Source organism: Chenopodium album, chromosome 8 (assembly GCF_948465745.1).
Source record: "Chenopodium album chromosome 8, dcCheAlbu1.1, whole genome shotgun sequence".
Taxonomy (NCBI): domain Eukaryota; kingdom Viridiplantae; phylum Streptophyta; class Magnoliopsida; order Caryophyllales; family Amaranthaceae; genus Chenopodium; species Chenopodium album.
This window is the reverse complement of record NC_137841.1, coordinates 67659022-67679439: the sequence shown is the minus strand read 5'-3', so window position 1 is coordinate 67679439 and position 20418 is coordinate 67659022. Positions and strand designations below refer to the sequence as shown.

Here is a 20418-nt window from a genome sequence, read left to right as displayed (position 1 = left end):
AGGGAAAGGAAGCTAAGGTTTACTTGGCAAAATTTGTTACAATTGGCTTCTTTTTGTGAATACTAATGAGATTTCCCTAACTAAATTATTCGAATTTGAACATCTACCAGTTCATTGTATAACATGGGTGATTGTAGTAGCAACTTCATTTCCTACCTAAGAATCCCAGAAAAGGATATCTCTGTGCTTAATTGTAGTTGAAAATTTTGCATATACCTACACCCAGGTATTAAAATTAGAGTAATTTTAAATTATACTAGTCTAGTTGATATTGGGTGAAGTTTGGGTTTGGACTTTTAGATCAAGAGGAACTCTTTAGTTTTGATAAATAAGGTCATATTTTTTGTTATGGTCATGCATTATTATCATATTCATACAATCACACACCCAAATAGGACAAAGTGTATAAATGATCCAATAATATGTACGTATGACCACCCATTGATCCATTTGACGCAAGATACTCACCAAATATCATTTAGCTAAATTTCTAGCTCATCTAGCTCCCCAATAAAGCTCAAACTATCAAAATTGACCCTAGACTCATTGAGTCATATCCGCTCTACCCAAGTCATACAAGCATAATTGTATTGTAATTTTTCGTCATATATGCGCAATCAAACGCCGGTATAAGTGGCGAGGACATTATCCAAAATTAAAAATTACGACCCAAAACAATAGATAGGACGGAGAATACTAGTTGTTTATGATAGCTTGCATGCACTATTGTGGGATATAGCTATATCCTCCTCTCAATTTCAAGTGTCCAGTCTATTAGGGTTTTTTTTTTTTTTTTTTTCAAATGTCCAACCGGTTCACCAGAACTTAACTCCGACTATATCTGGATTCGACCCGGATAGCACACCTAGCTTATGGTGGACAAGGACGGATCTAGAATTTATTTATAGACCAGGCCGAAGTTATAAATTATTTCAATTAATAAAGCCACAAAGGAATATATACGAGTTTAAGAAGTCCACAAAAAAAAAAAAAAAGTGCAAATAAGGGAAATTGAACTCTTGACCTTCCAAATCTATACATCAAGTAACTAATCAACTTAACCAACTATAAAACTTATATACTCCTAGATCCGCCGGTGAGACTCCTAACAAGAATTTCTATACACGGTGAGGTTTAAACCTGATACCTTTCTTAAAGGACATCAAGTTGATTACCACTTGAGCCATCGTATTAGTATGTCCAACCTATTAGGAGTATAATACAATGCACAACAGAGTAATTTAGCTTATATCTCTCGAATCTCAATATAATATACCCGACTCAGGGCCCATACTTTACTCATACAAAACCTATAAAATGAGCCTAAAATTGTTGTAGTAAAAAAATCCAAAGAGAGCCTCGTTGTTCTGCACTTGTAGTGCAGTGCTCTGTTAAATCAAGGAATGCTGCTGCATTTGCCGAACTTTTTCTTCGACGCTACCACACTGCTCTTCGGTAACACTCTCTTCTCTCTTTCTCTCTCCTCTTACATTATTCTCTGTATTTATATTTGTTATTTATTCTCTGAAATTGCCCATTTATTTTCACGATGATGATTCAAATACCCTTTGAATAATTGAATTGATTTGTTCTCTGTGAATTGTGGACTAGTTTTGGTTTTTCTGAAAACATGTTGTAATTTGGTTGCTTAATTCTTAATAATTCTGTACTTGTTTGGTTTTTGATGCGAAATTTTTGTTGATTGGCATTTATAAGTTGAATTTCCCTTAAGAACATTGCATGCTATGTGTTCCGATTAAATGCTGATTAAGTTGTAGGTTTCATAAAAAATGCTGGGTTGTTGGTTTGATTGAATGTTTTACATGGGTTTTTTTTTTTATTTTTTTTTTTTATTTGTTGCATTCACTGTTTTTTTTTATTATTGTTATTATTTTTCTAATGATTTAGGTTTGCTGAGAAGCTTAATGATGCCCTTTAATCTCAGTATTAGGTTTACCAGGGTTGTTTTTAGTAATTATAAGTACTCTGAATTGACTGTTTTCGTTGTTTGGAGTTGAATAAAGGGAAATTTTGTTGGGTTGTTTGCACTTGTAATAAGGGTATACTATTGTTTGCTTAATGAAAGTTTCTTTCAAGAGCAAAATTTGACAACCGGTGTTGGGGTGCGAATTTTCTGCTTGAGTATAATCAAAAATCAAAATATGTGATTGAAATTTGAAAAGAACGTTTTTTTGTTTTTGTTTTTTGTTTTGTTTTTTTTTTTTTTAATTTATTTATTTTTTGTGTGTGTGTTCTTGATTCCCCAAATCATTTTGGGACTAAAGCTTTGTTGTTGTTGTTGACCTTGTTGTTGCGCGTGTTCTTGATTGTTATAGAGTATAAGGGCGAAATCTAAATATTAAAATTTATGGTGAAGAATGATTGTCTTGTTTTGAATGATAAGGTAGCCAGCCACTTGATTTGTAAGCTTGTTTTTTGTGCTTGAGAGGTATAAAATTCTTTTGTCAATCAAGAGCGCTTAGAAAAGTATATTTTATATGTATAGTTATGTTGATTGAATTGCTGAATTTATGTCGAAGAAAATATACTTGGGATTTTAAGGATTCGAGGAATATGTGCAGGTCATATTGGTGTTTAGAGTTTAGCAAATCGATCACCATGTCGATGTCTAAAGGTTCGAAGATGGTCCAGTTTATCAATTACCGTATGCGTTTTACTATTCAGGATGAGCGTCAGCTTGTGGGAATATTCATGGGTTTTGATCATCACATGAACATTGTCATTGGTGATTGTGAGGAGTTTCGGAAACTGCCTTCCACTAAGGGAAGCAAATCCAACAAAACAAACCTTAATGAGGAGACAGAGCGCCGTACCCTTGGCCTTGTCATCCTTAGGGGTGAAGAGTGGATTTCCACGGCTGTTGAAGGTCCTCCTCCTCCTGACAAGTCACGTACCAAGTCCATGAGTGCCAGTACCGTACCAGGTTCTGGTCTTGGCCGAGCCGCTGGACGGGGTATCCCAACCGCACCTCTTGTTCATGCTCAACCTGGTCTGGCTGGTCCAGTTCGCGGTGTTGGTGGTCCAGCTCCAGGCATGATGCAGCCTCAGATCTCTCGACCACCAGTCCCTGCTCCTCAGTCCTCAGCTCCTGGGATGACTTACCCAAATGCACCTGTAATGCGGCCACCTGGTCAGCAGATGCCAGGATTCCCACCTCAAAGTGGGCCACCACAGATGCCTCCGAGAGGCCCACCTCCCCCGGGGCAGTACCCTCCTGGTTCAAAGCCTGGTTTTGCTCCACCTGGGCATTTTCAAATGCCTCCTCCTCATTATGCCCAGCGTCCTGGCATGCCAGTATTACCTCCTCCAATGATGTGTGGCCCGCCACCTCCTTCTAGACCTGGCATGCCACCACCTCCTGGGGGACAGGTTCCAGTCTATGGCCCTCCTCGTCCGGGGATGCCACCACCTCCAAATTCTCAACAGCCACCTCAGAATCAGCAGCAGTAATTAGACAAATGCAATGCTTTGGGTATGTTTGCTGCTATTTGATTTTAATCTGCATATGTGCTTGAATCTGCAGCAGCAACTTTTTTCCATGTGCTTGCATGAATCATTGTCTTTATCTCTGATTAGTCAGGAATGTGCTATGAATTAACATAGCTTTGGATATAATTTACTTATTGTGCACTACCTTAGTTGCCCCTTCCCCTAATATCAATTCGAATGAAATAGGTTTGTGGAGTTAGTGCTCTGAGACTTTTATGAAGGTAACTGCTTTGTGACTCAAGAAATGACTTTTATGAGTACGATATGTCCTTTAAGACTATTCCATGATTTCCATACAGTCATATTGGCGTTCCCTAGTTGTTCAATACTCGATGGTACAAGATTGGAGTTTATTGGTTTTCGATGTTGTTTGCACTTGTAGACCTGACATTTATTACAAATGATTTGTTTTGAATTAAAAATCTTGTGTGAAGTTTGTGAATGATAGGCATTGACACTGGATACCTGCTTAGCCTTATTTGATTTTGGTGGAGTTGGTCATTTAAGAGGCAATAGTAATATATAGAAGGTCATTTTGGTATCTTTTATTGTCGTTCATTTGGTGAAGAATATGGTTTGTGCAATGAAACCTGGGGCAGGTAATTAGTTTTTACTTTATGAAGGCGTATTGATGTACTGATCTAGCCCTTTTTGTCTAGGATATGAAGTAGGTTTGATTTTAATTGCATTAAAAATATTAGTATGCTTTGTTGTTGTTGGGACTAAGGCTTTGTTGCTGCTGCTGTTGTTTGCTTTGGATGTTATCCTTTTTTAACTACTCAGGTAAATATTTATCCAATTTGTATTAGATCTTGACGTCGAAAGGTTTAATTCATTCCTCCTAGTTTCTCAAGCTCGATCTCTTGTTTTGACCCCTTTGTATGTCGAAAGGTTTAATTCATTTCTCCTAGTTACACGGCCTCACCATGTCAAATTAATGACCAGTTTTGGGTTCTCCATTCTCTTTGCCCCCAAAGTTATTATGTATTCTCATTTTCTGATGCATTTAGCCTAAGTCCCCTTTTGTTGGGTTGTTAAGCTACTTATATCAACTTTCAAGTAGGAAACTCCACTTGTTTTGCCTTAGAAGGAAAAAGTCGCGGTTATTATCCAAATTATGTCATTAAATTTTGAAATTGGAAAGTCCATGACAGAATAAATACAATTGTAAAAATGTGTAACATTTTTTTTCTGGTGTCTGATTCTTCATAATTAGATTTTTTTACATTTGTCTCGTCTGGCAGGTATTCTAGGACGGTGATTATGTTGCAGTACAGAACTACAGACTTGTGTTTTCCCTTGATCAGCTGAGTTATGGTCTGGTTCTATGATAGGAGAGGAAGTGAACTTTTTCAGAGGGTGTTACCGTTGCTGAGCTTGCTCATTGGTTTTTTTTTTTTTTTTTTTCACAACAGTGACTAAATAAGCTCATTGGATATTTTAGTGTAGTGTTTTGCACCTCTAGACAGATTCGTTTTTGTAGATTTTGCTAATTTTATTTTTCTTATGAAGGAACTATTATCTATCTGTTGATTCTTGTTTATATTCTAGTAGACAGAAAACCTTGCCAACTTGTGTTTTCTGGTTACAAATTACTACCCTGTTTGAGCTCCATGTTTCTTAGTGAACGAACTTCCCCTCTCTTCAAAATAACAATAATTAATACTTCGTAATAAAACGCAAATTCATTATAATAATAATAATAATAATAATAATAATAATAATAATAAGTGAAGGTTACCTCCTAAATGGTTAGTTACTTAGCTTTTCTAAGGGTTTTCACCTCTCTATTGTTCTCTATCTACAATATACTCCCTACTCGTAAAAATCTCAAATAATGATGAGTCTTTAATTAGGTCAATCCATGTTTGAGCAAAACAAACTTGGAGAGCTATTGTCCGTCAATCCGTCATGGACACATATTACACAATTAATGATTGAAATGGTTCTATAAAATGACTCTATTCCAAGAGTCAACCATAAGCTGCTCTTTATAAGGAGTCAACTAACTCTCAACAATTTTATTATTCAGGTTGATATAGCTACTTTTGATTTTTCTCCTATGAGAGCCAATTGGAGAGTGCTTAATGAGTTAATGTACATGTCCTAATGAGTAATCATATATAAACTATGACAAGAAGAGTTTAATTTAATACAAGTACTTCCCTCGTTTCAATTTGATATTTACTTCGTATTGTTTACGTTCTACAATTATCGACAAAAATTTTGTTGAGAAAGAAAGAGACAAATAAAGTAAAATCATATAAGTATAGGTAATTTTTTTTTTTTTTTAATAGATATAAGTATAGGTAATTTTCCGTCAATAATATAGTTTAATAGTTATTTTTAGAATTAAAATTTGTAATTAGTCATTTCGATAAAAGATCCATAAATAATTGGTTTCCTTTTTTTTCATTTTGATAAAATTAAAAAAAAAAAAAAAAAAAAAAAAAAAAAAAAAAACCTTAAATAGAAGATATAGACCGTTGATATTATTTAGATCTGACGGTCGACATTATATGCCTCCCATTAATCTTCTTTCATTCAATTTAATTTCCCTCGATTCTCACTTTCACGCTGCTCCGCTCTTCTCACTCTCTCTCCTCCATTGAAGCGCTCCGCCGTCCCATTGAAGTGGCTTCTTAGCTTTATCTCCTCCATTAAACCAGCCTTCTGAGGTAAGATTGATTTTCATAATCTAGGGTTTTATCAATACTATCGTTGATTTAATTTTCAGTATTGTCAATTTAGGGCTCATATTAAGAGGGATTCTTGGACTATTGTTTATAATTGCTGAAGCTATGAAATGGTATATAGAATGCTTTTGTTTCTAGGATTGTGCAATTTACATTGATATTCTTAATCCAGAAGTATTTTATGTGATTTTTTAGCTTCATTTGATTCATAATTGTGTTTAATTTGATTGTTATGAGTTGCATTTTTTCGACCCTAATCGAGCCTTCGAGCTTAGTGGATACTATTTGAGGCCATTGGAACCCGAGCTTCGGATTCGAGGCTTGTTCGCGTCAAACTCGAGTCGAGCCAGCCTAAAACCCTAAACCCTAAACGATAGTACTTGACCGGGTGTTGTTGTAAACTCAGTTTAATTAATTTGATTTCAGCCATTTTCAAAATAAAAATAAATAATCCAAAAAAACTTACAAACTTTGGTGTGTGAAAATAGTATTTGAGAAATGGAAGGATAAAGGAAAACTAATACTTTTTAAAACAGGTTTCTAGGGTTTATCTTTGATCTCATCTAATTTAATTGTCAGTGCATTAAGTGTAGGGTTCGAAAATCTCAACTCTTGGTTCTAAATTCTAAGATTATGAGACCATCATAACCAGCAATTAATTTACCAGAAAAGAAAATTATGAGCCTATTTTAATTATTGAGTCAAATTTCCCTAAAATCATTGATTTTTTTTGAGATAATTGAATCAAATTTGTGTTGCTAATGTATTGCACAACCCTTTAATGTTGGGATTGAACTATGAAATTAGACCTTTTTTCCCTCCTGCCCTGCCTCAGGGATGGGCTTGATCAACATTTGTGCTTTAGATTTGAAGAGAAGATAATTTAGTGTACGTTGCCTTCTTGAATGTGATAGTGCACTTAGTATAATAGTGTTGGCATTTATAATTTACAAGTCATGGTGAAGGTTGGTTGTCTTGTTTTGTATGATTAGGTAACCAACCCACTCTAGATCAATTGTGAATTTCTTGTTGTTTGTGCTCGAGAGGGATTAAATTCTTGTGTCAATCATGGACACTTAGAAATGCATATTTGTTTGTGTACTTATCGTTTTTAGATTAGATTGTTGAAATTACTTTGAAGGAATTGTTGAAATTACTTTGAAGGAATTGTTGTTCTTTGATTATAAGGGTGTGAGGCATCTGTGCAGGTCATATTGGTGTTTAGAGACTAGACAATCGATCAACATGTCGATGTCTAAGGGTTCAAAGATGCTCCAGTTTATTAATTACCGCATGCGGGTCACTATACAAGATGGCCGTCAACTCGTGGGGAAGTTCATGGCCTTTGATCGTCACATGAATCTTGTCCTTGGCGATTGTGAGGAGTTTCGGAAGCTGCCTCCCACTAAAGGTAGCAAAACCAACAAAACAAACCCTAATGAGGAGAGAGAAGAACGCCGTACCCTTGGCCTTGTCATCCTTAGAGGTGAAGAGTTGATTTCCATGACTGTTGAAGGCCCTCCCCCTCCTGAAGAGTCACGTGCCAAGTCCATGAGTGCCTCTGCCGTGGCTGGTTCTGGTCTTGGCCGAGCCGCTGGACGGGGTATTCCAACCGCACCTCTTGTTCATGCTCAGCCTGGTCTGGCTGGTCCAGTTCGTGGTGTTGGTGGTCCAGCTCCAGGCATGATGCAGCCTCAGATCTCTCGACCACCAGTCCCTGCTCCTCAGTTCTCAGCTCCTGGGATGACTTACCCAAATGCACCTGTAATGCGGCCACCTGGTCAGCAGATGCCAGGATTCCCACCTCAAGGTGGGCCCCCACAGATGCCTCCAAGAGGCCCACCTCCCCCAGGGCAGTACCCTCCCGGATCAAGACCTGGTTCAGCTCCTCCTGGGCATTATCAAATGCCTCCTCCTCAATATACCCAGCGACCAGGGATGCCTGTCCCCCCTCCTCCAATGATGCGTGGTCCGCCAGCTCCTCCCAGGCCTGGGATGCCAGCTCCCCCACCTCCTCGCCCAGGAATGCCACCACCTCCTGGAGGACAGGTGCCAGTCTATGGACCTCCTCGTCCGGGGATGCCACCACCTCCAAATTCTCAACAGCCACCTCAGAATCAACAGCAGTAATTAAACTACTGCAATGCTTTGGGTATGTTTGCTGCTTATTTTATTTTACTCTGCATATGTTCTTATATTAGTGATTCGTTTGAAATCGACATTATTTGCTTCTAAAATATTTGGATTTAAGTAGTCGAATAGTGAGTTTTTGGTTGCTCTGCTCTTGATTAGATAGTTGATATTTTTGCCAGTCTGCAATGACGCCAATGACACATGTAGAATATCAAACTTGATCACAAATTCACCATCATAAATGTATTTAGGTATGGACTTTTGAGAGAGTGTTAATTTCTATGAACTTTTTTCCGTTTGCTTTGCAAGAATTTAGTCATCTAAATCTGACCAGCCAGGAATGCTATTTGTTTGTGAAGATACTAATAAACTTATCTAGGATAAAGTTTTGAGTGATTGCTTTGTGACTCAAGAATTGGCGTTTATGAGTAAGGTTTGTCCTGAAAGACTATCCCATCCAGTCACATTTACTAACTTCCTTATTCAATACTCAATAGTATGTCACCTCTACAATCAATCAATCAATGAAAGCCTTAATCTCAATCACTGTATCTCTACAGCGGTGTAAAAATGAGTCTGGTTTTAGGTATAGATTTTGCTCTTGTAAGATCTGAGTCATCTGACTTCTTTGCAATTTGTATGTTTTGCAATTAAATATTTATGCTTAGTTTGTGAAGACTATGATTGGCTTATGGAATGAATAATACTTTTACCCCAAGCCAAGGGTTTCAAAGAATTGGTATTGTTACTGGATTTCCTGTGTAGCCATACTTTATTTTATGGAGTTGGTCATTTGAGAGGCAATAGTACTATAGAGAAGTTCTTGCAAGGAGGATGCTGCATTGTTTTAATGTGCTGAATTTTATGTTCTTATTAGATGAAGGTGTATTGGTGCACCTATCTTGGCCTGTTGGCTATGATGCAAGTAGGCTTGATTTCCTTTGCAAAAAATCTGTTTGTTTGCGTTGGGTGGTGTCACTTGTCTAACCACACAAATAAATATTTACCCTTTTTTTTTTGGATCTTTATGTCTATCTGGACAGGTTCAATTCATTCTTAGTTTCTCTAGTTTTCTTTTCAAAATTGCTTAGAGCCCTTCGTATGTTCATGTGCTGTATTGGATTCTAAATTCTCTTTCACCCCAATGTTGTTAAACTTGTTATAGGTTACTAGCATAGTGCCCGTGCGATGCACGGTTTATAAATCAAATTATTAAACCCGTAGGAAAAATAATTACAAAGGTAATTGAATTACTAATAAAGGACTTGGTTACTGATGGTCAATAAAAAAAAAAAATTAAAGGAACGTTATTTGAATAGTATTTTATGTTATTTGAATTTTTTTTAATTTTTTTTAATGTTATTTTAATAATTGAAAAATAATTGAATAATACTCCACATAACTATATGAGAGAAGTGCTCGTAAAAATTAAATAAAAAATTAAAAAAAAAAATAACTACATAAGAGAAGTGGACTAATTCATTTATATCTCCCGTTGACAAAAAAACTTAAATTATCTTATCATACCATCCGCATCAGTAGCTACAATCAATCTAATATATACATGTTTTATTTACCCGTCACGCACTCACTAAATCTATAGACACAATAATATAATAACCCTATATTTGACCTACAAGTACATATATTTTCCTAAGTTAAGCATTGTGCCCAAAAACTATATATTACTTCCTCCGTTTCTATTTAGTTGACGCGGTTGATTTAGGCACATATATTAAGGAGATGAGAGAAAGTGAGAGAGAATGTCATTTTCTTATGCCTTTAGTACAATTCCTCTTTATTTGGGCTGATAAGCTACCTCTTCTGGCTTCTGAGTAAGAAACTCTGCCTGTTCCTGCCTAAGAAAAAAAAAGATGCATTTATTTGTTCCATTTTTTTAAAAAAATTGTACCTTACATTGATTATCTGCCTTGATTAATCTTCATAATCTGTTTTTCACGCTCTTCACATATATTTGCTTTGGCAGGTATTTTAGTATGGTGATAATGCTGTAGACATGCATTTTCCTTTGATCAGCTCAGTTCTTGCTTGGTTCCATCTATGATAGGAGAGGAAGTAAACGTTTGCGGAGGGGTGTGTTTGTTAACGAGCTTGCTCATAGGATGTCAAGTAGTGCTTTGTACCTCTAGACAGATTTTGTAGTGTAGATTTTGCTAATTGAACAAAAGAACATTTATCTATCTGTTAATTCTTGTCTCTTTTCTTGCAGACTGGAAACCTTGTCAACTTGTGTTTTCTGGTTACAAATCTCGATATTGGTTAAATGGTTACCCTACTTGAGCTCAATATTTCTAAACAACCCCTCCCCCCTCCCTCTACTTAAATTATAAATGTCATTCCACAATTTAATGAAGGTTGCCCTATGCTAAGTAGGGTTTATTTAATACTCGTTTCAGTTTAATACTAGTAGATAGTTTGCTTTTCACAGTTAGAAAATGATTCAAAAGTAACTTGTAGGGGCCTCTTAGGGAAAGTGTATCTACTATTATGAAATGGAGCCTCTTAGCAAGTACGACGTATGAACTTAATGATTATAGCCATTTTTTTTTGCCTTAGCTTATGCAAATGTGTATAATGAATAAGTGATATATGAATAATGCATCATCCTCGCCTGATAAATTTACTGAAATTACAAACAAACAAGCTAATGGAGCAAAAAAATGACTACCATAACATTAAGTGTAGGTGAAATTACAGAGTGATATACATGATATGTTAAAATTCTTGACCATACAACTCTATAACAGAAGCTACCTTCTTTTGTAAGTCTGCTTTATTTGAACCAACCATCACATCAAGCTCCTGTCTATCCATAAAAAAGAAAAAAACTGGTGTGGCTTGAATATTGAATGCATCACTTAGGTCAGGCACATCGTCGACATCAATGCTAACGAACAAGGAAGAAGCATATTTTCGAGACAAGTCACCATAGAAGGGTGCAATTACCCTACAAGGTCCGCACCATGATGCCTTAAAACATGCTATAATAATCTTGCCTTTTAGGTTCAACGTCTCCTCCCAAGCATCAAGCGTGAGAATATGCTGCACATTTCCATTTGCGTGGAAGGAATCGTCGTCATCATCATATGATCCACATATACAACCACAACACAAGTTACTAAGGATGGATGTCATGTTTCACCTTACGAAAATCACCTTCGTTCGTTGGGGGAAGGCCAAAATACGGAGTTATGGCCGATCCCCCGTCCCCTTTGAAAGGTTCTTTAGTTAAAAAGATGTTATCAACTACTTGTGTTGATAAAATGTAGAACCCTTTTTGAGGCAAGAATATGTTAATGAAGAAGATGGAGGATCAAAGAGAAATTTGGGGTGGAAGATGTGGAGAATAAATATTGGAAATAATGCACTATATTTAGCTTTTATTAGATTGGATTGGATTGGATTATAGCTAGAAATTTCAAAATAATATTAAAACAAATAAATTTGCCAACAAAAGCCAGCATTTTCTTCTTTATCTTTTAATCTATATTAAGGCACATTTGATTAATACTACTCTGTACAACTCTAAATAGAAAGGTTACATAATTTGTAACTTCTCATTATCTTGATAAAAAAAAATCTTTAACAACATTAAGGCCCTGTTTGATTCACCTTAATTTTGCAGAACTGAAATTATTTTTACTGAACTGAACTTATTTTTACTGAACTGAACTTAATTTTACTGAACTGAAATTATTTATACTGAACTTAAATTATTTTTAATGAACTGAAATTATTTTTACTGATTTTCTATTATAATTCTTCTTTAAGAAAACTGAATTTTAATGAACTGAATTTATTTTTACTGAACTGAAATTATTTTTACTGAACTGAAATCATTTTTACTGAACTGAACTTATTTTTACTGAACTGAAATTATTTTTACTTAATATTATATTTTTAAGGTGAATCAAATAGGGCCTAAATCTATCAATATTTCATCTCTTCTCAATGTATCTCTCTATTGTGTATGAAGGAGCAAGGAGTGATTATATAATCCAACTCTAATCCATCCACACCCCCTCCCTTCCTAAATATTTGTCTTCATTTACCCACAAATTACGACGCCAAAATTTAAGCATTTATATCTAAAAACCCACATATTACCTAAAATTAATTAGCTAAGTAGGAAAATTACAAAATCTTGTATAAGACTATCTCAATTATATTTCATATAGAGTATGAAGCAATTATGTACACTTGCAAGTGAAAACTAAGATAAGCCTTTTGTTTTAAAATAGGATATAAGTTTTTACATTCTTCAAACATTTTAGGATAATGACCCTTAATCCCTTAATGCCGCATAAAAGAAAATTAAGTAGAAAGATAAAGAATTATTATGTACTCCCTCCATTTTTAAATACTTGCTCCATTTCTATTTTTTGCACTATTCATTTGTCCTACTTTGACTAATGTTTATGATATATACATAAAATATATATATATATATATATATATATATATATATATATATATATATATATATATATATATATATATATATATATATATATATATATATATATATATATATATATATATATATATATATAGTCTTTTGGGTACTTGTTGGAATCATCTCAATGAATAGATTATTAATTTTCAATTGTAAGAATTTATATTTATTGATAATTAAAGATATTAGTGATTAAAGTTTAGTATCGGCATGTGTGTCCAAGAGAAATGAAGCAAGTATTTAAAAACGGAGGGAGTATTAGAGCATCTCCAATGGTTTATTATAGGGACTTACTTGCAAATTTAAAAAGTATCAAAGATGTAGCTTGACCATTGGAACAATATTGGAAGACCTGCTTCAATGAGCAACACTGCTCACTTATTAAGCAGCACTGCTTGAAATTTAGAGAAAATACTTTTTTTTTTAAATTTAAAAAATAATGTAGTTGGAATACTATATGTGTTAACTTGTTTGTCATGCAAAATGCTACGGAGTAGTAGATAAAATATACATTACTTATGATATGTTTCAGTTTTTTTTTTTATATATTATCTTAATCACACTCTTTTTAATATTTTATTTTTTCTGAACCAGAAATTTTTTTCCTTTTTTTTTGGTGGTATTATATATTTGTAAACTAAAAAGGTAAACATATTATATAAAAAAAATATCTACAATAATCTATGATATAGGAGTAAATAAAAATCATTATATTATCTAATAATTTTAATAAAATATCAAACATAAATAAATAAATAAAATTAAACAATTGTTTGATGAGGCAAGCTATAAGATGTTATAGCCAACCAATGTGGAACTTTGTAGCTTAAAAATATGATGTGGCAAGAGAAGCTACAATATGTTGTAGCTTGCCATTGGAGATGCTCTTAGAAATTTAATTCACTCATGAATTTTTGTCAAAAACTTCCAAATTTATACTTCCTGGATCAATTCTTTATTTTATATTAATACCACAATGGAGTGTTATAGCATTAATTTTGGGAATCATCAACAATACCAATGAATGATATTGGAACCATCTCTTAGTGCTTTTCACTACCAATACAACAAAATTCCGAAACAGCTACATAGTTGTTTGTTTTTACAAGACAAAACAACTACATAGTTGAACCAAACTCTTTCTTTAAATTTTATAAACAAATTGGTAGGATTCTTTTAGCTCAAACGAATCAAACCCAACTCATATGAAGTCAAAGGTCATCTTACACATCCACTTCAATTTTAGTCAAATTTTCCAAAAATAGCCTAATACTGAGGATATAGCCTTTAATTTTTTTTACCATTTTTGACTTTTGTGAAATCGGAAATGTAACAAGTTTGGGTGCTTCCCATAGATGCCAAGACACCACAGGCGTCCATTTGTGTGGTTGAAATTGTTTACTTCGTCTTTAAATTGCCAATTTGCCCGTTTAATTTAGATTCTACATTAGCTTTCATTAACTCAAGGTCACAACAAGCCTTTACATAACCGACCCGTGCTCAAATATGGTTACAAACAACGGAAGGATAAAGTGATTGGGGGTCTTTCCATGCACCCAACGTTACCATATGAATAGTTGCAGCCATCCACTTTACCCGTAAATGTCCCTCTCTTAATTAACTCATCAGATCCCATTTGTTTTTCACCAGCGATTTTGGAGACCTCGTCCAAAAGTGTATTACTATGTATAATTAATAACCTTCAGTTTTGAATTTTTTTTTTTAACACTTTTTTTTAACCTGAAAAGGAAAATGGTTGTGGTACTTTCCATTGATCTCATAATATTTGGAGAGGCTATTTGACTAGTTGGAACCATCCACAACATAGCTATTTTAGTGTACTTTTCTTTCATTGGCTAAAGACCACCGCATGCCTTTATGTGATTAAGTAATTACTGTATATGGTTCAAAACCACATTATATGACCCTTAGATATATTCCTTATGTTTCCGTGATTATTCAACATTGGATCGCAAAATCTCCGAAATTGATCCGAATTCGTGTATTATAATCTTCAAAATTGACTTTTGGAGAACTTTTTTTTACCCAACAAGATTATCTATCAACATCATTTTTGAGGTATAAATCGAGACGAATGTTACAAAATCTCACATAAAAATAATTTTTTTCCCATCAAAAGTTAAAAACTAGTCAAGTCAATGGGTTACTAGTAAAAATAACCTCCTTCCCAAAAAAAAAAAAAAAAAAAAAAAAAAGTTTTTCCCTGTTTTGATATTTCCTCGGTTGGTGCCTTATAGACTTTCACTTATATTTTCCCATGTATCATACGCTGCACTTCTCTGTCACACTCACTCTCTCTCCTCCATTGAAGCGTACCGCCGTACTTTGAATTCCCCATTGAAGCGGCTTCTGAGCTTTTTCGCCTCCATTAAAGCGGCTTTTGAAGTAAGATGATTTTCCGAATTCTAGGTTTTTTTCACACTATTGTTAATTTAATTGTCTGCATTGTCAATTAGGGTTCATGTGATTTTTTAGCCTAATTTGATACTTTATTCAAATTAAACCTGCTAATGTGTTGCATATTTCGACCCTAATCGAACCCACGAACTGAACTAAAAACCTTATTGATTATCGTGCTTAGCTTGAAATTTGATGCATCTCGAATTGAGCCTATTGAGCTCGAGTCGATCCGGGGCTTGGCTCGTAATTATAGTTCCCCTAATGAATCCCTCTTAGAGGGCGTTTGGTTCGGAAAATGGAAACGGAGTGGAAAGGAAACAACTAAAAGGGGGGAAAGTAATCATTTAGCTATTACCGTTTCATTTGTTTGGTTATAGAAAGAGTATTTGTTAAGAAGAGGGTAACGGTATGTGTTACCCCGAGTTTTTTAGAGGTAACAAATGAGGAGTATCCTTAGGTAATGGCAATTGTTTCCATGCCTTCAAACCAAACACACGGTAACGAAATTGGTTTAATTGAATCCGTTTCAATCTAAAAAATACACTAACTAAAAGCCCCCTTAATGTTTATATACAAGGGTGGAAAAAGCTTTTTAATTTTTGAGGCAAATTTGTTGGACTTGTGTATTTGGCATATGAGTTGAAGTTTAAAATTGAAATAACACAGTGTTTTTGCCAATGATTACCACAAATTCATTTCCATTTTGTTGATTTATGACTGCCAACCAAACAGATCGTTAAGGTACACTGTAGTCAAGTTGTTATAAACCTTAGCATTTGATCAAAGATAATCTTATACAGAATATATCCTAAACCTAAGATGAGAATATTCTATGGATATTCTCTATCAGCTTCCTTGCAAGTCTGCATAGCTTCATTTGTTTCCAAGAGCTTTAGAGCAATATCTGACTCTACACCGACGTGTATTTATGAACTCTGGAACTTTAGTTGTACTTGTTGTCTATACCTTTTGTATATTGTATTTTGGTAGTGTATTGTATAGCTGATGCCATTGTTGGTAGGCAATGCGGGGGCTGAGAAATAATCCTTTGCAGCGTCAGAAATGAGCTTGACTGCCCTTTCACTCTATGAATACACATGTTGCATCAGAGACACCATTCCTAACCCCTCTTCTTTTATGCTGTATGATGTATCATCATCTATTGCATTGCGATACTATGGTTTCTGTTTACCATTCTGCATTTAATACCTGTGGAATTTCAGGATAGTTGATTGATAATCTACTACATACAGCACCCAACTGTAGAAAATGCCTAAAAAGAAGTCTTCAAAGGCATCCAATGCTCCAAAAGAAGAACCTGATACGCAACTAGTAAAACTATCTGCTAACTCAAAAAAGGCCGACGAAACTGATATGCCTAAAAACAAGTCCTCAAAGGCATCCAATGCTCCAAAAGAACCTGATGCTCAACAAGAAAAACCATCTGCTGGTTCAAAGAAGGCCGATGAAATTGATAGCATCTTTGCAAGCGCAAAGAGGAAGAAGGCTGAGCAAGAGAAGGCTGAAAAAACTAGCAACACAAATGAAAAATCGAAGAAAATAAAGAAGAAGATGAAGAGGAGCCTTAAAGAAAATGAAGCTTTGAACCCTGACTCCAAGCCTAGAAGGAGAACAAATGACGGACTTGCTATTTACTCAGAAGAAGAGCTGAGACTTAACAGTCAAGATGGTGGTAACACTGGAGAATGCCCTTTTGATTGTTCTTGTTGCTTTTAAGATCATACTTCTAGGAATTTGATTTATAATTGTTCTGTTCTTTGTAGAATTTTTTCAAACATGGCAGTGTGTTCCACCTTTGCATTCTGCTTGTCAAACCCAGTAAAACACATTTAACATATGTACAAGCAATTTTGATGCAGTATTGTTTTGCATTTTTCCTGGCTTGGCTATTTTATTCAATTGCAATTTCGAAATGCTTAATAAAGCCTCTACTGTTCCAAGATCTTTAAGGGATACATTGCAGACTAACAAACATTGAATAGTCATACACTCTTATGTATCATGTACATGATACATCTACACACTAGCCTGTTGCTCATTATGAGCTCTTCTAAATGAGCACATGTAGAAACAATGATATACAGTCCCTTTGTGAAAGTATTTACCAGAAATTTTTGAACTAAAATCAAGGTCTAGCTTAATTTATTATTTTTTTATTTTTCATATTTTTAGAGGGATTAACCAAAAGTCTGAAATGATATGAATCCCGTGATAAAATCACAAATATTTTTGGCTGATAAGGTATATTAGATTATTAGCATTGTTTTTTTTTTTTTGGAGAGGTATAATAGCATTGTTAATGTAGTAGGGATGTGTACATGTGATGATATAAGGAGAAATACAGTATTGTAATGAATAAGAGTTTCAGCAATAAATTGATAACATGTACAACTTTTTTCCTATATAATGCTAAAAACTACATAGTAATCAACAAAAGGGGTGGTGGCGCAGTTGGCTAGCGCGTAGGTCTCATAGCTAAGTTGAGTGATCCTGAGGTCGAGAGTTCGAGCCTCTCTCACCCCAATCAGATTTTTTTTTTTTTTTTTAAATTTTTATTTTATTTTATTTTTTGTGACATGATCAAATCATGCTTATTAGTCACTATATTTCCTTGATTTAGAAGTTTCATAATAGGTGCAATAATATCCAGTTTTAGTAATGAGCTCTTTTGTCATGATCGTTTTTTTTTTTCCTTGCTCTATCTCTCTTCTTCTTAACAAGTAACTCTCTACGTGCAACAACTAATAAAGAACGGAGGAATTGTAGTTCATGACTATATTGATAACAACGTTCCGTTCATAATCCATCTTACATTCTTAATTACTTTGAGCCCTTGTCGAATCCAACTTTGAAAGCTAATACTCATGCCTTTAAAACCCTCCCAAAGCTTGTCATTGAAACTGAAGTGAGCAAGGTTATGGCATGGTTTTAAGGTTACCTAAGGTTCTCTAGCAAAACCTTGGTACTAACAAAAACACTGGATGGTGTCGAAAGGCCTCATCAAACCCTTCGAAAGTTAATGGTTCACAAGTATGCTGTATGCAGCAAATGAGGGATGCCCAAATGTAGTTCATAAACTAACAGCTTTGATTCACTAAGTTCAAATTAGCCCTTTGGCAAACCCAACTGAAGGCTACAATTCACTAGTACCAAAACCCTCTCAAGTTGAACTGAATCGTGAAAGAAAGATGATTGCAAAAGGCCTTGGATCCACTATCCATAGCACACCTAGACTAGACCAGTGACAAAATACTCCGTATGAAACAATATCGTACCCCATGGCAGGTCGCTAACACACAGCCATAGAGGCTCCTTCCCCTATGTCCAGAGCTTGCATCTCTATATACAGTTCAGCTCGCTAACTCACAGACGTAGAGGCTCCTTCTCCTATGTCCAGAGCTTGCATCTCTATACACAGTTCAGCTCGCTAACACAGACGTAGAGGCTCCTTCTCCTATGTCCAGAGCTTGCATCTCTATATACAGTTAGATACACAGAAGTCCAATACTCAAACACCCGATGAACACAGTCATGTGAATAATGTGATCCACAAAAGGTTCTACCATGTACCTTGAACCACCAAATGGAGTACTGGTTAATGGTTATATTAAGACAATCATTTCCAAGTGTGTTGAACCAAAGAACAGCTTTTATTGTTTTTCCGACGAAAAACCAAAGAATAGTTGAATCACAATATGAATCTTGTACTTCCATGACTATTAGTGTAGGTAATCTTCAGTTGTACTTACACAACTGTACTTCTTAACAGTATAGATTAACCTAAAGAGGATGTTCATCGTACTTACACAACTGTACTTCTTAACAGCATAGATTACAAATTTCATGAACTGTAATTTCATATAATCACCTGTTATATTTATTCAAAATTCAGGTGAACTGCGAAAAATCCCAAAACATTGCTGCAAAAATATCAATGGCAAAAAAGTTCTTTTATTTCATTTCAATGTAGTTTAGTACAAACTACCAATTTACCAAAGCAACAACGAGTACAAGTGTAACTGCAACAAATTTTATAACTAAAAGACTTCGCCTGCTCAAGAAAACAAGAGCCAACCTTGAACCTGCATCATAAAAAAAGATAAGACCTAACAAAACTAAACATCAGGTTAAAAACAGCATTAGCCAAAAACATGTCACAGAAAAGCCAAACTTGCTAACCACAAAGAATGGTGTACAAGCATTAAATCCTGCAGCTATCGTTTTCGGAGAAGAAACTAATGTCAAAGGGAATAAAAACATCTGATATTGCACAGAAATCAGACATAACTATCCCTCCTCTCCAAACTCAAAATTCGATCTTTTTCGTGTTTAAAGTTCATCAAACATTACTTCAATTTGTTTAAAGTTAATAGTTTATCTCAGAAGCCAAGCGTTAACAAGAGTATTGCATCGAAGATCCAACACATAGTCGGACCATCTTATATGTTAAGGCCTCATCACTGATCATTAACAAAAGATTTCTCAATCGACAACTACCAAATAGTTGTAACAAATGTCCGAAGACATCAAGGTGAAAGGAATGAGGCAATTAACACATTCCTTATCATAAAATGATTCATTCGATTCGAGGGATATTATCCCAATTTTAATCTAAGCCTCTGTCTGAACCAAATGGTTCTTGATCAACCACTTAGTTATTCGAAGGCTATGGAAACATCTTCGACAACCAAAAATACAAATCAAGACGAGCTCGGACATTAAAATAAATGTCCAAGGCTGCTTGGAGGACAATCAATGGTAAAAAAACAATAGTCCCCTCAAAAAGGCCTTGGCATAATAAGGATCAAATATAACATTTGACCCAAATTAATTTATGCCTCTTAACTAAACCAATATGAAACCTTAATTCATTCATAAGGCTACTCTTTAGAGGCAATAATGTCCTTACTAATACATTCAAATTAAACACTTCTAACATAAATTCAAACAATAATTATAAGTATTTAAATATGGCAAATTTAGGCAAATAATTGAAGCATGAAACAATAGTATAATTTCAAGCAAATGACAAAAATTTGACTAGTTTTAATATTGGCTCCTAGCGGCAGTCAATTTAACCATTAAATTGGCATATGCTGCTGACTCTTTGAAGGAGCCGTGCAATAAATCTTTCATCTACAAGCAATTTCATTGGTATAA

The 20418-nt window shown here is 34.8% G+C and overlaps 2 protein-coding genes, 5 non-coding genes and 2 pseudogenes across 9 annotated transcripts; 4 read left to right on the top strand and 5 right to left on the bottom strand.

Annotated features, from left to right (window-relative positions):
• The first annotated feature begins 1373 nt into the window (after window positions 1-1373).
• On the top strand, window positions 1374-5035 carry LOC145556364 (uncharacterized; annotated as a pseudogene). The gene is made up of 3 exons (XR_014091841.1): window positions 1374-1455; window positions 2583-3493; window positions 4755-5035. The product of XR_014091841.1 is annotated as an uncharacterized LOC145556364 (transcript).
• A 1005-nt stretch (window positions 5036-6040) lies between these two features.
• LOC145642077 (uncharacterized) lies at window positions 6041-10624 on the top strand. Its single transcript, XM_081693163.1, has 3 exons — window positions 6041-6188; window positions 7415-8358; window positions 10327-10624. Exon 2 carries the CDS (start codon window positions 7452-7454, stop codon window positions 8334-8336), a length of 885 nt encoding a protein of 294 aa, XP_081549289.1. The 5' UTR covers window positions 6041-6188; window positions 7415-7451; the 3' UTR covers window positions 8337-8358; window positions 10327-10624.
• A 451-nt stretch (window positions 10625-11075) lies between these two features.
• Window positions 11076-11495, bottom strand: LOC145555386 (thioredoxin H9 pseudogene; annotated as a pseudogene).
• A 3514-nt stretch (window positions 11496-15009) lies between these two features.
• LOC145556362 (uncharacterized) lies at window positions 15010-17131 on the top strand. 2 transcript variants are annotated; one of them, XM_081618014.1, is made up of 2 exons: window positions 15010-15222; window positions 16491-17131. In XM_081618014.1, the coding sequence occupies exon 2, from the start codon at window positions 16507-16509 to the stop codon at window positions 16972-16974; it is 468 nt and encodes a 155-aa protein (XP_081474140.1). In that variant the 5' UTR covers window positions 15010-15222; window positions 16491-16506; the 3' UTR covers window positions 16975-17131. The 2 variants fall into 2 exon arrangements, with proteins under 2 accessions (XP_081474140.1, XP_081474139.1); XM_081618013.1 differs by having other exon boundaries at window positions 16461-17131.
• A 563-nt stretch (window positions 17132-17694) lies between these two features.
• TRNAM-CAU (transfer RNA methionine (anticodon CAU)) lies at window positions 17695-17781 on the top strand. The gene is given in 2 exon segments: window positions 17695-17732; window positions 17746-17781. It is a non-coding gene; the product is annotated as a tRNA-Met (tRNA).
• A 1626-nt stretch (window positions 17782-19407) lies between these two features.
• LOC145557212 (small nucleolar RNA snoR98) lies at window positions 19408-19519 on the bottom strand. The gene has a single exon (XR_014092262.1). It is a non-coding gene; the product is annotated as a small nucleolar RNA snoR98 (small nucleolar RNA).
• Window positions 19520-19632: 113 nt separating this feature from the next.
• LOC145557188 (small nucleolar RNA R24) lies at window positions 19633-19725 on the bottom strand. The gene has a single exon (XR_014092239.1). It is a non-coding gene; the product is annotated as a small nucleolar RNA R24 (small nucleolar RNA).
• Window positions 19726-19848: 123 nt separating this feature from the next.
• Window positions 19849-19928, bottom strand: LOC145557230 (small nucleolar RNA snoR138). The gene has a single exon (XR_014092278.1). It is a non-coding gene; the product is annotated as a small nucleolar RNA snoR138 (small nucleolar RNA).
• Window positions 19929-19983: 55 nt separating this feature from the next.
• Window positions 19984-20114, bottom strand: LOC145557220 (small nucleolar RNA U19). The gene has a single exon (XR_014092269.1). It is a non-coding gene; the product is annotated as a small nucleolar RNA U19 (small nucleolar RNA).
• Window positions 20115-20418: the final 304 nt, after the last annotated feature.